This window comes from Gigantopelta aegis, chromosome 10 (genome assembly GCF_016097555.1).
Source record: "Gigantopelta aegis isolate Gae_Host chromosome 10, Gae_host_genome, whole genome shotgun sequence".
Classification (NCBI taxonomy): domain Eukaryota; kingdom Metazoa; phylum Mollusca; class Gastropoda; order Neomphalida; family Peltospiridae; genus Gigantopelta; species Gigantopelta aegis.
The window spans coordinates 22,682,786-22,698,850 of record NC_054708.1 but is presented as its reverse complement, the minus strand read 5'-3'; the positions used below and the strand labels follow the sequence as shown (position 1 = coordinate 22,698,850).

The 16,065-nt window shown below is 38.5% G+C and overlaps 1 protein-coding gene across 3 annotated transcripts in view; it reads left to right on the top strand.

The window, feature by feature from the left end:
- Window positions 1–1,772: 1,772 nt before the first annotated feature.
- The window catches only part of LOC121384740 (GTPase-activating Rap/Ran-GAP domain-like protein 3), a 178,554-nt gene continuing 164,261 nt past the window's right edge, over window positions 1,773–16,065 (top strand). For all 3 annotated transcript variants that reach the window (XM_041515273.1, XM_041515274.1, XM_041515272.1), the window contains exon 1: window positions 1,773–3,212. In XM_041515273.1, the coding sequence (XP_041371207.1) occupies window positions 2,968–3,212 (245 nt within the window). In that variant the 5' untranslated portion in view covers window positions 1,773–2,967. The remainder of the gene's footprint in view (window positions 3,213–16,065) is intronic.

Below are 16,065 nucleotides of genomic sequence, written 5' to 3'. Positions count from 1 at the left end.
GCATGTTTGAAACAAACCATATGACTTAAGGCCAATATGGACTAATTGAGTTCGCATCCCAGCATCGGCTCCCACCTTGTCGGTGTCAGCTTTAAGGACTCAATGGGAAGTTGTAAGGCTACTTCAAAGTCTCTCTCGCTAACCAATAACTTTTATCCATTAACTTACCGCTAAGGTCAGACAGCCAATGCAAGTGATTTGTGAGCCAAAACACAAGTGTGATTGAACCTTAAATGTATATAATTACGAAAATAAAGTTAAAATTCACGGATTCACGAATAAATAAAAAAGTGATTTAATGGGTGATCGTGAGTGAATGAATGCATGGGTGGATGGATGGATGGATGGATGGATGGATGGATGAATAAAATAATACCCGAAACTATGTTTTATATCGGACTGGGAACAGAGTAGGTTATGAATATAGCTGATGTGTGTGTCAGTGACAGCATGCTTGAACCGTAATCGGACACAAGTACGAAATCAAGTTAAAATAAATAAATAAATAAGTCTTTGAATGAATGAATGAATGAATGAATGAATGAATGAATGAATGATTGAATGAATGAATGCATGAATGAACAAATAAAAAAGTATGTTTTATATGGAATTGGGAAACTAGAACAGTGTAACGCAGATTCTTTTCAAAGTAGTCCATCATAATCTAGAAGGCGGGACGTAGCCCAGTGGTAAAGCGTTCGCCTGATGCGAGGTCGATTATGCTATTTCTCGTTCTAGCCAGTGCACCACGACTGGTTTATCAAAATCTATTCTGCCTGTGGAATGGTGCATATAAAAGATTTCCTTTCAACTAATAGACACATATAGCAGATGTCCTCTCTAAGTAAGACTATATGTCAAAATTATCAAATGATTGACATCCAATAGCCCATGATTAATAAATCAATATGCTCTAGTGGTGTCGTTGAACAAAATAAACACACTTTCCTTCACGATTTAATATGGAGTCATATCGACCAGGACGGCGAGTATCACTAACAGAACTGCATGGTGTAATGGAGCTGAGCCGTCACACACTGGTAAACGACGCAGCTGGGTGTCTAACGGCTTCTGTGGCGATACAAACGGCTACACAGCGGGGGCAGGCGTGTCAACTCTCTCCTACATGTGGTGCATTGTGGCAAATAACCACCTATCATTCCGGACACAAACAGAAAATGTTTCAGTCCACCCATGTTTCGAATACAATGCACAGCGTACGGGCGTATCAGACAACTCCGTTAAAGTATATTTTTAATTAGCAGGGCTATTGTTGCGAAAGATACACAAAACACATCATATAATATAGTTAAAATTTACTGTTTTTGTATATATATTTACTGTTTTTGTATAATATATATATTGTGGATAAATTGTGTGGTTTATTATTTTTATATCAATGTCCCATCGGGCGTTTCAGTTATTATTTTTAAATTGCCACAAATTAATCAAACAACGTTTGCAGTAAGGCCCTTATCATTTAGCTGCCTAAATTCATCAGCAGCTTAGGCTGTTAGCTATTTATCTCCAACTGCCATGGAAATAATTCATGAGAACTTTTCAACGAAGCGATGTGTTTATATCTAACCTGCACGATAGCAAGGATAAAAAGGGTAAAACTGCGATAAACTCTTCTTTTTTTTTCATATTATATATTTCAAAACTCACGGATGGAGTTGTTTACTACACGACAGATCCGATTGGTCACAAAGCACCGAAGTACACGTATATATTTATCTGATTAGCGCGGCACTGCTAGAACACGACAGTGGCTTACTCTGTCTCTCTCTCTCGCGCGCGCGCTCTCGCTCTATCTCTCTCCAGACCCAACTCAACTCACTGCCCGCGATGGCAGTTTGAATCGCTCAATGTGCCATTCACTGATTCGAGACGCCGGAGATATTATCGATACCCCGAACCACTTAGTGGTCACGGAGGAGATAGAGCCATTATTTTGTCTCTTGTCTTACAACATCTCTTAAAGAAAACAAAATCTATCTGTCAACAAAGGGACAGCTATATTCCTAACCTTCAGTGTCCTTTATTTGACGAAAATGTTCTACAGCTAAATGACTAGAATGCTCCGAACCTCCAGTGTCTATTATTTGAAGAAAATGTTCCACAGCTGATTTACTACTAGTTCGTCAGAACCTTCGGTTTCGATTCGTTGGTGAAGTCGTATGTACAGCTAAATCGTTGACGCACCTCCTGTTTATTAAAGCGCTCCATTGGGTAACGGAAATGACGGTCCGGATCCATCCGACATAAAGGATATGCATTGTGTTTCTGTTACCAGACGATGCGTGTGGGAAATAAAAGTACGCCTGCAGTTTCTGCTGTTTGATGATAGCGCTGTCAGGAAAGTCAACTAATTAATAAAAGGACATTTAACCACCGTTGGTTTTCTCGTCTTTTTATTTTTCGCTCTGTGTGTGTGTTTTTTTTCACAAGGAAGTGACCGCTTGGGATAATATCAACACTTGTGATAAACCGGGTCGTGCTGGTGAGCATACTATTTTCAATTAGTCGTGAACGTCAGAATTGTGTGGTGTGGTTCGATTTGACAGCTTTGGGATACCGATCTGCAATTTTATGTCGCTGTTGGTGGTCCATGAGCGTCGTGCATACTGCGCTGTAAGTGAAGATTTCCAAAACTAATAATACTCCGTAGCACAGCTATAAACTGTGGTGTGATGTGATCCACGTGTATAACGGAACGAATCGTAATAATAACGGGACAATACACCATTCGGTTTTATCCATACTGTGTAATTTTAGTAGCGGGTTTGTGTCGGATAACTTGTAATGGTGTCAAATGCACAATAAAATATCGAACAACGATGGACCGTTAATTCGATATTGTGGAATCCTCAACATTGACGTTTTGAACAATATAAAGGAAACAAGAAAAACATTTAGATACCTGAGGATTTTGTAACAAGGGTATTATATTTTAAAAACGGAAATATGCAGAAAAAGCAGCACAGCGCTTCCCCGGACAGACTTTCGGAAATACAGGGTCTACAGAATGACAGCGTGGATGCGGTGAAGGCTAATTTAGGCGTTCTGAGGAGAGCTTTCTCTTCTATTAAAAAGAGAAAGAAGAAAACCGCGGATGCCTCTACCAAGTCCTCTCCACTCCGCAACAATGGTCACTTGGCCGTTCGCGTGGTGCACTCCAGTCCGATCGACTATGGTTGTTCGTATTTTAGGTAAGGTGCTGTAAACATGCTATATTGCAAGTTACATTTTACTGGTGCTTTAAATAATAAGTACTTTTTATATTATATAGAAGTCTATGACGGTTCGTATTTTAGGTAAGATGGTGTAAACATGCTATACAGTATATTTCAAGTTACATAACCGGCGCTTAAAATATGTAAAAAAAATTATATGGTTATATGGAAGCCAGGTAGGCACTACAGTCCGATTCACTATGACGGTTCGTATTTTAGCTAAGGTGCTGTGAAGTGCTATATTTCATGTTATATATTAATGCTGGGCCCAATTTTACGAAGCAGTCTTAGGGCTAAGATGACCTTAAGTGCGTAAATACCTTATGCACTTTAGGTGATGTCAGCGCTAAGATATCTTCGTAAAACGGGTCCCAGCGTAAAACAGTTTTTTTTTAAATACTGTTATATGGAACCCAGGTATACTGGAGTCTGGGGCAACAGAATGGAAATTAATATCTTCTAACAAGTTTGCTCATTTGTATTATAAAAAACAATGGTTACGGTATTTTTATGCCTAATTATCCATTTTATACAGCTTAGTGTATACCCACCACCCTGGAACCTTGCTTCACCACCCTGGAACCTTGTTTCATAAGCCTATATGAAAAGGTTACGAAATGTAATAATTAACAACAGTTCTTTGAAAATTAAAATAACATTAAGATACATTTACACTAAATTAGAATAAGGAAACAGCACTTAAATTATATAATAATACAGTATTAATGTATTAGAAGTGTGAAAAAATAATTAACGAAACAGTTGTTAAAAAGGACAATTTATTAAATTAGTTTGGATACTATTAGGACATACTGATAGACGTGGACAACGAAAACATTTGACCAGGTTCTTAAACAAGATGTTCTTAAATAAGGTGTCTGGGTGTTCGTGCGTATGTGCGTGCGTATATGTGTTTGAAGCGCATGCCAAATTTTGATAATTGATATATCGGGAAAATTTATATCTTGTCAAGGTTACCGCAAATTATTATGTAACTGTGCAGTGGCGAAAGGCGATAACCAAAAACATATTCGAGATCAATCACTTCATTAAACGAATAACGGAACAGTGACCTTTATTTCTAATTAATATCCATTATATATAATTGCAGCTATGATGAAAGTGAAACTTAACATTCAGTGACGTACGATGGCCATGTTAATGACGTAACATGCTCCCTGTGATATAACATTATATCCCCGGTGTCAGAGAACGATTTTCCTAATGAGCATCGGCTTCTTTAGAACTGATCATTCAATATCTAATTCCCCATTCCAGGAACGAAATGAATAATTATCCCTGGAATCCTTTGTTCTATTGACACGTCTTACGTCATAATGAGTCTGTCAATAAGAGGTCGATATGCAGTATTAACCTCCTGTGAACATAATATTAACAGGACTAAATCCTTTTCTTCATTATGAAACTGGCCAATAGCGTCATCATGGTTGGCATCTATCATCGTACGTGTCATAATCGTCATCATCATGATCATCATCAGTACCACCACCATCATCGTTATAATCATCATCATCATTATCATCATCATCATCATCATCATCATCATCTTCTTCTTCTTCTTCTTCTTCTTCACCACCACCACCACCACCACCACCACCACCACCACCACCACCATCACCATCATCATCATCATCAACATTAACAACATCATCATTATCATCATCATCAACATCATCTTCTTCTTCTTCACCACCACCACCACCATCATCACCATCACCATCATCATTAACAACATCATCATCATTATCATCATCATCATCATCATCATCATCTTCTTCTTCTTCACCACCACCACCATCATCATCATCATCACCATCATCATTAACAAGATCATTATCATTATCATCATCACCATCAACATCATCATCATCGTCGTCGTCGTCATCATCACTATCTTTCTGTCATTTCATAGTTTGGGCTGCTGTTCATTATTTGCTGTAAAATACACTTATGTTATTATCCACTGTATTACATTTTAAAAGTTAAAAAACCCACCTGCTATAAATTACATGTTGTACGAAATATGTAGGAAATGTGTTTTTAAACACTGTAGTTATAACCAAATGAGACATAAATGGGGCGAACGTCTTCTGTCATATTGTACTGATCTAACATTAACGGCGAGATTTAGGTTAGTCGCTACGGAGATCTCCCTTAGTGCTTGGGCCGTGAGTTCGAACCTCTTTGGCGGGCCCATTGTTTTCTTGTTTTTCTTCGTCCCAACCAGTGCACAACGACTGATATATCAAAGGCCGTGGTGTGTGAGGTCCTGTCTGTGAGGAAAAGTGCATATAAAAGAACCCTAATGGAAAAATGTAGCGGGTATCCTTTGAAGACTACTAGTATGTGTCAGAATTACCAAATGTTTGACTTCCGATAACTGATGACGAATTAATCAATGTGCTCTAGTTGTGCCGTTAAATAAAACAAACCTAAACTTTTTAACTTTAGTCTAATGTTAGGCACAAACACCCCTCCAAACCAGCCAAAAAATAAAATAATACAAAAGCAAACACAAAAATAAAAAACAAAAGACAAACCCAGTATAGCGATCAACCACTCGTCGTCCTGAGTATTCTTCACATATAACGATTAACATCAATACAACAATTGTAAAGTTATTAAAGGGACACACACTAGTTACGGCTAGTTGTTAACCATCACGGCGTTGTTTTTCGCTATTAAACCCATTTTTTTCACAAATAAAATTGCACTTTACTTACCGTTTATTATTTAGAATATACATTTCCATTCACCTGAAGTGTTTTTTAGTAATCCTGGTAATCCTGGTGTTTGTAATACCACAAAATGCATTTTTCGTATTTCTGAAAAACGGACGCAAGTTTGAGAAAAAAACCGTTGAGCAGACAAGGTCTAATCTATTTTTAGACGGGATATTTCCATTTCAATGTCACAGACGTTGGTATACCACGTGACCGTTATCATTTTGGTTCGGTTTGTTTTCTCGTGCACAGTTCGCGCAATCAACATCCGATTTGTTGTTGTTCATTTGTGAGATTTTTCTTCACAGTTCGTGAACATTTTCAGTAACAATAAAGTTCAGACAAGTAAGTATCTCAATACAAAACGTTACAAACCCTTAAAACCAATAATTTTGCTAAGTCCTACGATATCTGGAGAGGGGATACAACCAGGACAGAACAGTTGGAACATGTCCAGGAGAGGTGAAAAGAACGCACCCCAAGTCTGTGAAATTTGTCGTGACGTAGGCATTGTTGTGCTTCGAGTGACATCTACCGGTGACATCAGAATACAAACTTTCAAAATTATTTCAAGCAATTGGGACATGGGGATTCCCATGGTATTTATCGATATAAAACCTGCTTTTTCACTCAATTTGATAAAAACGTGATCTAAGTGTGTTACAGGTTTGTAGATTAACCAAATTATCATTTATTTTCGCTGGATGGAACTAGGGTGTGCGGCTTTAATAAAACATTGTATAAGAGTTGTGAAAGAATCATATGCACGAACTACACAATGGAGCATATTATCAACATACCTCCCCCCCCCCCTAAAAAAAACCCCGCTATGATCAGATCATATAAGCACTAAATATATACTCCTAAACTTTCGCTAGTGGTATTTAGAGAAAAAACAAACATATGTGAAGTATAAAAGCAACTGCATTTATGGTCGACGGATAACATATATAATTGTATACACGCATTACTAGGGCAATGCATGGAACATCCAGACGGCATAGTCTCATATGCACAAATTGTTTATCATGACATAATACATTTTATATATCCCTAGCGAAATATGTGTATGCAAATCAATATTACACCGAAATATCAATACAAAACGAAAACCATAATCGAAACTTCATCACAGATGCTTATAAGAACTGGTTTTAAAAATCCCAAGAGATCAAAAAACAAAAGTGCTACATTCGTCACTTCCAAAGAAACCTACGACGAGGATATTGTCACCCCTGTCCCACGATTAGGAAGCGCTCTTGCCATTTGAACTCTGGGAAATTCCATGGGTTGCGTGTCCAGATCAAGGTTGTCAGCATGTTAATTATGTATCAGCAGGCTAATTTTCCCCTACCGCGCGAATTTAAATTTCTTGCCCATTCCTCAGCAGGTAGCGATGTCCAAACGCGACCGCAGTGTGATGACGATTTTAGCGGATATTAAAACCGCAGAGTCGTCGAGACTACTTTGTTAGTTTAACAACGCGTTTTTATAAACCGCGTCTAATCGTGCCTGTCAACTGTGCCAAATGGACTTGAATACACCGTGACCTTCTTATGATATACTTTTTAAAATTTTCTTGGTGGCGATGCGAGTCATTTGCATAGCCTTGTATAGGCAAAAATAACTATGGTGGGATATACAAATATAAAGAATCAGGGAACAGCAATACTATGAGTCATTTCCAGCTATTACAAAACGGGCACGTTAAAACTAAAAATGGCATTTTTTTCATATTCTCTGTCATCCTCTGCCCCCACACCCACCGCTTCCGCTAGTCATAGCTTCGATGTGTGTCTTTAAGTCATATGCTGTTACAACTTCGGATTAGGTTAATTTGTGAATATATATTAAATGTTACATCCACCCATCCATCCATCCTTCCATTCATTCATCTGTCCGTCCGTCTGTTTTTCGGTCCATTCATCAATCTACAAGGTCCTCAAAACAGGGAGGTCAGCGAGTGCCAAGTTCCTACCCCCTCCACCCCCCCCCCCCCACCCCCCCCCCCTTTCACACACTTACCCCTGTTATTATGATCACGTCCCTGTTCCACGAAACGATCTTAGCACTAATATCACCTTATGTGCATAGCTACATTATGAACTTAAGGTGATCTTAGCCCTAAAATTGCTTCTTGGAATGGGGCCCCGAACGCTGGAATTGCTGTATTTGAGCACATGAAATTCACAATGTTCCAGAGAGAACACCCCACGAACCCTGAGCTGTCCATCCATTCTTCCATCTTTCATTTCATTTCATTTCAACTTATTTTCGTGCTTATATCCAATTAAGGTTCAAGCACGCTGTCCTGGGCACACACCTCAGCTATCTGGGCTGTCTGTCCAGGACAGTAGGTTAATTGTTAGTTGGTTAGTAGTTAGTAAGAGAGAAGAGGGTGTAGTGGCCTTACACCTACCCATTGAGCCCTTAAGAACTCGCTCTGGGTTGGAGCCGGTACCGGGCTGCGAACCTGTACCTACCAGCCTGTAGTCCGATGGCTTAACCACTACGCCACCGAGGCCGGTTTCTTCCATCTGCCCGTCCGTCCTCCCACGTTGTCTTTATACAGCTCTTAAAGGATTCACTACACGTATGAGCACTTTGTGAAGAAGACTAAAAACAAGCAGATTTCCATTGGTAGTCAATTCCAATCGTGATGCTCAATTGGCAAGCTCATCCGATGGCTGTAATCTAATTACAAAGAGAGTCTTTGACGTCAAAGGCTCAGTTATAGACGTGTGTGTATGTCAACTGCGACATTATCCTGAAGATGTTATCAGTTGTCTTAATTACACAGTTTATTCCGCGGTATAGACATTGCACTTTTTAGTTTTGTTTACTTTTTGTACATCTGTCCATTTGATGATGAAGCGTTCCGTATGGCTATCGATAGTCTTGAAAAAATAAAACCAGGATGTTTTTTGTAGTTAGTTTGCGGTTTATTATTCTCTGTAGCACTGTTCTACGGATTGTACATTATCTGTCGAGGCTGCCTACGAATGCTTGTGCTGTCAAAAGCTGTGTCGAATATACATACAGAATATCTCATGCTTTATATGGAAAAGGGTAATTGAATCAATAATAGTCGGGGGTTTTATGGGTTTTTTCTTTTATCTGACATATAAGAGGAACACAAAGACATAGTTATTTCCTGATACACTGACATATTTCATATTACGGTGTCCCATGACTGGTATACTAAGTACCCTGGCATGTGCTGTCTTGTCCTGCATACTAACATATATTCAGTAGGAGTAATCTATGTAGCAACAGTTACTTTCCTCCCTCCTCCCCCCCTCTCTCTGTCTCTGTCTCTGTCTGTCTCTCTCTCTCTCTCTCTCTCTCTCTCTCTCTCTCTCTCTCTCTCTCTCTCTCTTTATCTTTCTTCGTCCTGTCTCTATATCTATATATCTATCCTGTTGTCTGTCTGTCTGTCTCTCTCTCTCTCTCTCTCTCTCTCTCTCTCTCTCTCTCTCTCTCTCTCTCTCTCTCTCTCTCTCTCTCATTCTCTGTAGTATCCATGTGTCGAAACAACCATATATTACTCACCAGATAGTGTTAATAAATATAATATGCGCTATAGTGTCGTTAAACACAACATTCCTTTCCTTTCTTTTCTGATGAAAACAGGATTTTAGACAACAATCTGAAATGGGTTTTGTCTCTCCGTAATTAACATGCCAGGTTGTTAATTCTCGAGTTTCTTCTTGCTTACTGCGAACAGTGGCACAGCTTTCATTAATTCCCTGTTCAGATACTCTAACGCTCGCCAATTATTTTACTGGTCCCCGATGTGGTCATTTGGTTTAACGTGAAGCGATAACACCAGTCTAGTGATTCAATGGATAGCGAATCCATGTGGCCACAGACCACAAGTATTTACGCTAGCTGTTTCTATATAGGTGTTAGTGGCTATAGCATTTTTATTAATATCAGCAGGCTCGTGGATTTTGTTTTAAGTACCTTTGCCAGCCTGAGGGCAACATACCCTGAAAAGGACAATCCCTGTTGTCCAGCTCTTCCTATTAGGATTTTGGTTTAAACAAACACACCCACTAAACCTGACCGGAGTACACACATTTTACACAAAAAACCCACTACTTTTATATGGGCCGGAATTACCACAAAAAAGTCTTCAATATCAACAAGTTACGGAGACTACCTGGACAACTACAACAACTCTCCAGAAGAAGCTGTATGGCACAAGAAGTGATCTACAGAGAACAGTATCGTTCATAGTCGCTGCTGGCCTCGACGTGTAGTTAACAGTTTAATAGTTGCCACTTCAAAGCTGTCCGCCATGAAATAATCACAGTCAAACTGCAGACTACTTGCGCGGATATAGTTCAGCGGCCATGTCCATAAGCACTTATACTACGATATTTCCCTTATTCCAGGCAACGCTCTACAACTTGTATATCAGATACTTATGGTATGTGCTTTCCAACCTAATGGGAATTACCTACAAGCTTAGCGGTTGTTTTTCGTTAGTCGAAAGGAGCCGTTTACGAGTCGTAAACATGTTTTTTCTTATAGTTCTGGTGATATAGTGTCACCAGAAATCATAAAGGTCGGATACAGTAATACCCACTGATTAAACAATGGGCAAGGGATGTCGTTGTACACATATTTGTTTCCTTTCTTGCAGAGCCATAAAAAACCCAAGCTTTGGGCTATTAATAATATAATGTGGCTCTGCGATCAACATTAAGTACCAACAGAGTGTATGTTTCACGGCGTATACATTTCTCGCGTATTCAGCTCTGACATGGTATCAGTGATGGTATCGTATTGATTAGCAATACACACGGTGCTTCCGGACCCTTTGTTCTCTATCCTTTGTTGGAAATTAAACGGAATTGATTTTAGCATATTAGATTTGTCCTCCGTAAACGACACATGGTCAAACAACTCTTATACGCGCCCTGTAAGTGATGAAGGACTTACGTGCAATCAATTGCTCCCAATTAGAAACTCCAAATTACATTAGCCTTGTAAAATACTGTAATCGTTTGACACAGATCAATAGTGTAAATGCGACAACAACGATTTGAACAGTGGCTATGCAAGTGATCAGATAATGAAAAAAAGTAATTAAGTATTGAATTAAAATTTTGTACTGTGGTTCGAAATCAATCCCTTGAGACTAGTTCAAGGAGAACAATTTTAGTTCCTTTTAGCATGTGAGTTAAAAATATATATATGTGAAAAGGATTAAATATTAATGCCCAATACGGTAATATGTTAAATGACTCCCCACAATCTTAAGTTATAGGAGTAATTAATCACTTTCATAATCATTCTTTTTTTCACGTCCAGGGCCCGTGTTTATAAAACTTTTAAGAGTCCAGATTCAATCTTTAATGACGTCACACCCATACAATTTGTATCGCGTTGTCAATCTTTAATGACATCACACCCATACAATTTGTATCGCGTTGTCAATCTTTAATGACATCACACCCATACAATTTGTATGGCGTTGCCATGACATTAGTATCTCAGACTCTAAACTCTAAATGTTTTATAAGCACCAGGCTAGGTCTCTGTACTTAGACAAAGGTAACTGACAAACATGTTTCAAATACCAGGACACTTACAAATTACTGTGAGTAAAATAACTTAACATATTTAAAAGATATAATAATCAAAACGTTATAATTAAGCGTTAACATATTCCTTTAATTTACATATCGAATCAGAAAAAGAAGATATGAACCATCTATTGTGTTTCTTTGGTGACAGTGCAAAATAACAATAGCAGTAAAAATAATTAAAATGTCTTTGTCAACAACAACAATGCATGTACCTCAGAAACGTGTTGGAACCCTTTTTTGTGTCATAGAACAGTACAACTCCATATTCTTACCCATCCCATCACCGAAAGAACAAAAACAATATTGAACAACAAAAACACCACAAACAAACAAACAAAAACAAACAAAAACAAAAACAAAAACAAACAAACAAAACAAACAAAAATACAAAAACAAAACCAACAGGTTCACGTTGCATTGAATCATCTCGGTGTCTCAGTCTGGTGATCCCAAGATTATATTAAAATTAAATATACTTACATACCAGGAAATGTATTAAAACTTAATTAATGCAAATGTTTAATCAGTGCACTGCTGATACATGTGTTTGGTTTTTATTAATTATTTTTACTTCTTATTTAGTATTAATAATTTTTTTTAATCCCCAATAAAACCAAAGTTAATGCAATTCGACTGGATTTCAAACTATTACCTAATCAGGTTTTCTGCCAGAAAACAATTTGAGGATACGTAATAAAAAAACACAGACCATAAGTTATCGTATTGGGTGGTTGTGTGTTTGAAATGCTTTGAAATTGGGCACTGCATTTCATACACTTTGCCAAATATTAAACAGCCGTTATCTTCCTATAATGTAAAAACATAAAGAGAATATAACATATTACAAGATTTTAGGATACGTAATTTTACCCTCAGTACGCTGTGGCAGAAACCGTGTTACTTGCAATTTCACGCAGTGTCCCAGCGATTCTAAGACATATGTGCTAGCTATGGATATAACATCGGTACCTCAAAGGATCTTCTCCATCTTACAAATTCATAGAAATCGACCGTCATCGAAAATCCTTGACCTTCCAAGAAAATAATACATTTATTGCGTCGTGCATCATCTAAAATATGATCCATATATGGATTTATAAACCCATGTGTTTCCGAATACTAGTAACTAGGTTCATAAATGTAAAAGATCCATTTTAAAAAATCCTGTCGTGATCTTGTCGACCTAAAGGGAGGTCAATATAATGTACTTTTATGCCGATTGATCATATCTGAACTTCATAGACAGGTGGTCTTTTTTTTATTATACAATGTTCCCCAGTGAAGCAGTCGTGTAGCCGAACATTGCGATAGCTTCGGCAAATATCCAAAACGAATTAATAATCACTTGACTTGGTGCTTATATCCAATTAAATGTTGAAGTGCGTTGTCCTGGGAATGCCACTCAGACGTTTGGTTTGAAGTGAGGACCGTGGAAATACGACATCTGCTGTAGCCGAATAGTTTGATCTTAACGATAATTATTCATTTCATTTATACGCATGTCCGTGCGTCTGTCCAATTAAGTTTTAAGCACGCTGTCTTGGGCACACGCTTCAGCTATCTGGAGAAACACCAATATTATTTTATTCTGGTTTTATTATTGAGGACTGCCATGCCAGTGTTTGAAAGAAAGAAAGAAATGTTTTATTTAACGACGCACTCAACACATTTTATTTACGGTTATATGGCGTCAGACATATGGTTAAGGACCACACAGATTTTGAGAGGAAACCCGCTGTCGGCACTACATGGGCTACTCTTTCCGATTAACAGATAGGATAGCACAAACCATGGCCTTTGTTGAACCAGTTATGGGTCATTGGTCGGTGCAAATGGTTTACACCTACCCATTGAGCCTTGCAGAGCACTCACTCAAGGTTTGGAGTCGGTATCTGGATTAAAAATCCCATGCCTCGACTGGGATCCGAACCCAGTACCTACCAGCCTGTAGACCGATGGCCTACCACGACGCCACCGAGGCCACCGAGGCCGGTGCCAGAGTTTGAGGCACCAGGCCTGGTGCTTATAAATCGTTTAGAGACTAATGCCATGACAACGCCATACAAATTGTATGCGTGTGACGTCATTAGAGACTGAGTCTGGACTTTTCTTGCACAACCGTACGTGTGTTAACAATTTCAAGACATACGACTGGCTGCTCTTAGGTGATGAGCAGGTCACCAGTGTCATGCATCCAATGAAAAACTACACGATGGAAATCGATTAGACTGTAACATATAGTTAACCTGACATTCATGTGTCTGTAAGTCAGCTACAAGTGCAACGGCTGTAAATAACTTTTAGTTGAAAAAGATGTTAAAATGTGCTTAAAATCACGTTTTTGAGGATATATAAGAAATAGAATAATACATTCGTGTCCGTTAGATACCATTTATCTCACAACTCGTTGTTTAAAAAGTATCAAACTCGGTTTCGCTCGTTAGATACATTCGTTGTGAGATAAATAGTATCTAACGTCCACTCGTATTATTCTCTATATAAGCACGGGCATCAATATATATATTTATAGAATAAAGCAGCGAGCCCGGGGTTTAATTAATATTCATACAGTCTAAGACCAATACAATAACATACTGCTGTTTCTGACTGTACATTGATAGTAGCATTATAAAGTATCATAAAAATACATCTGCAATCTCCTTAGACTCCTAAACAAAGTAGGGTTGTTAGTAAAGCCATCTGAAAACATAGTATTAGAATGTCATGTCCAAACCCCATTTTCGTCCAATTACTAGCAGGTTAAATATAAAGAAATGCACTTTATATTACTTTATAATAGCTGTCTGTGTTGGTTAACAATACTACTACAGTCTATTTTACTTTTATCACAGCGTGTTTAATGGAACATCGTACCGCTACCAGAACACAAGTCCACTTAACATTTCACCGAGCGCGTAAAGTATTTCCGGTTATGTCTCATTTCCGGTGAAATGGCATTCGTATAATAGAGTTAGGAATGTCGATGGTCTTTACGGATTACGAAACGGAAAATGTGCATCGTTCGCGCGAAAAGAAGGAAAGGGGGTGGGTGGAGAAGAGAAGAGAAGAGGGGACAATGGGAAGGGGATGGGGGGGGGGGGGGGGGGGGGTTAGGTGGGAAGGGATTTGGTAGTTTGAACACCATCCAGAAAGTAGCATCATATAATAGCAATCACGTACAGAATATCTGAAAGTGACAGACCTTAATTTTTTTTAATTACGCAGTTTTTTTTTTTTTACTATTGGAGCAGTTTCTTTTATCACGGAAAGCAAACATTACTTAGATTGTATCCATTTCCGTACATCCATAATGTTTTTTGGTTACCCTGTTGTTTCTTATACTACAAATGTTTTGTTGTTGTTGTTGTTGTTGTTGTTTTCTCGTGTTATTACAAACGCACGTGCCACTTAGAAGTAATGGTTATAGAGACGAATTCTAGTCTATTTTGAGGGAATTTACCTGTTTGAACGTCACAGACTCTATTGTAAATTTATCCAATTGTGTTGCAGGTTTGTAGATTACCTAAACTTGTTGTCCATTTTTTACGGGTTGAAACTAGGATCTGCGACTTTAAGTGTAATTGTTAGTATGCATAAAAATTGTATAAACATAAATGTTATCCCCTTCCCCAAAGAACCCCCAAAACAACAACAAAGAAACTCGCCCGTTGGAGACAAACAGCTGCATCTCTCGTTTTGTGATCTTCAACAGTCATTCATGACAATATCTTCTTTACCAGTTTAATCTTCTATGCCTTGGGCTCATCGATTCAAATCAACTATATAAGACGAAATATGACGGGGGCGGGACGTAGCCCAGTGGTAAAGCGCTCGCTTGATACTCAGTCGGTTTGCGATCGATCCCCGTCGGAGGGCCCATTGGGCTATTTCTCGTTCCAGCCAGTGCACCACGACTGGTATATCAAAGGCCGTGGTATGTGCTATCCTGTCAGTGGGATGGTGCATATAAAAGACCCCTTGCTGCTAATGGAAAAATGTAGCGGGTTTCCTCTCTAAGACTATATGTCAAAATTACCAAATGATTGACATCCAATAGCCGATGATTAATAAATCAATGTGCTCTAGTGGTGTCGTTAAACAAGTCAAAGTTTTAAATATGACAGCTACTTTCTCCATTTGAAGGGCTTTTGTTGTCTATTAGCTCAGCAGGTAAAGCTTTCCGTTCAATGAACTCCGAGATGAGATCGCCGCGTGCATTATATATTTTAATTAATTTTTATCATCTGAGATCAACACAGGTTGCATTCAACTGAGCCAGACATGCGTGATTTAGATAATGATAAGCCAACGTCGTGGTAATTATGGAAAACAAAAACCTCATTGTCACGGCAGCATTCTGGCGAATGCAACAGCTGACCGATAATGGCAACTTTACACTGAAATGCCTCCGGGATGTAATGTTTTCAGCTCGGTAGGCTGACGTTCAGTATATCATGAGATGACAAAAATAATGGACCTCAGTAG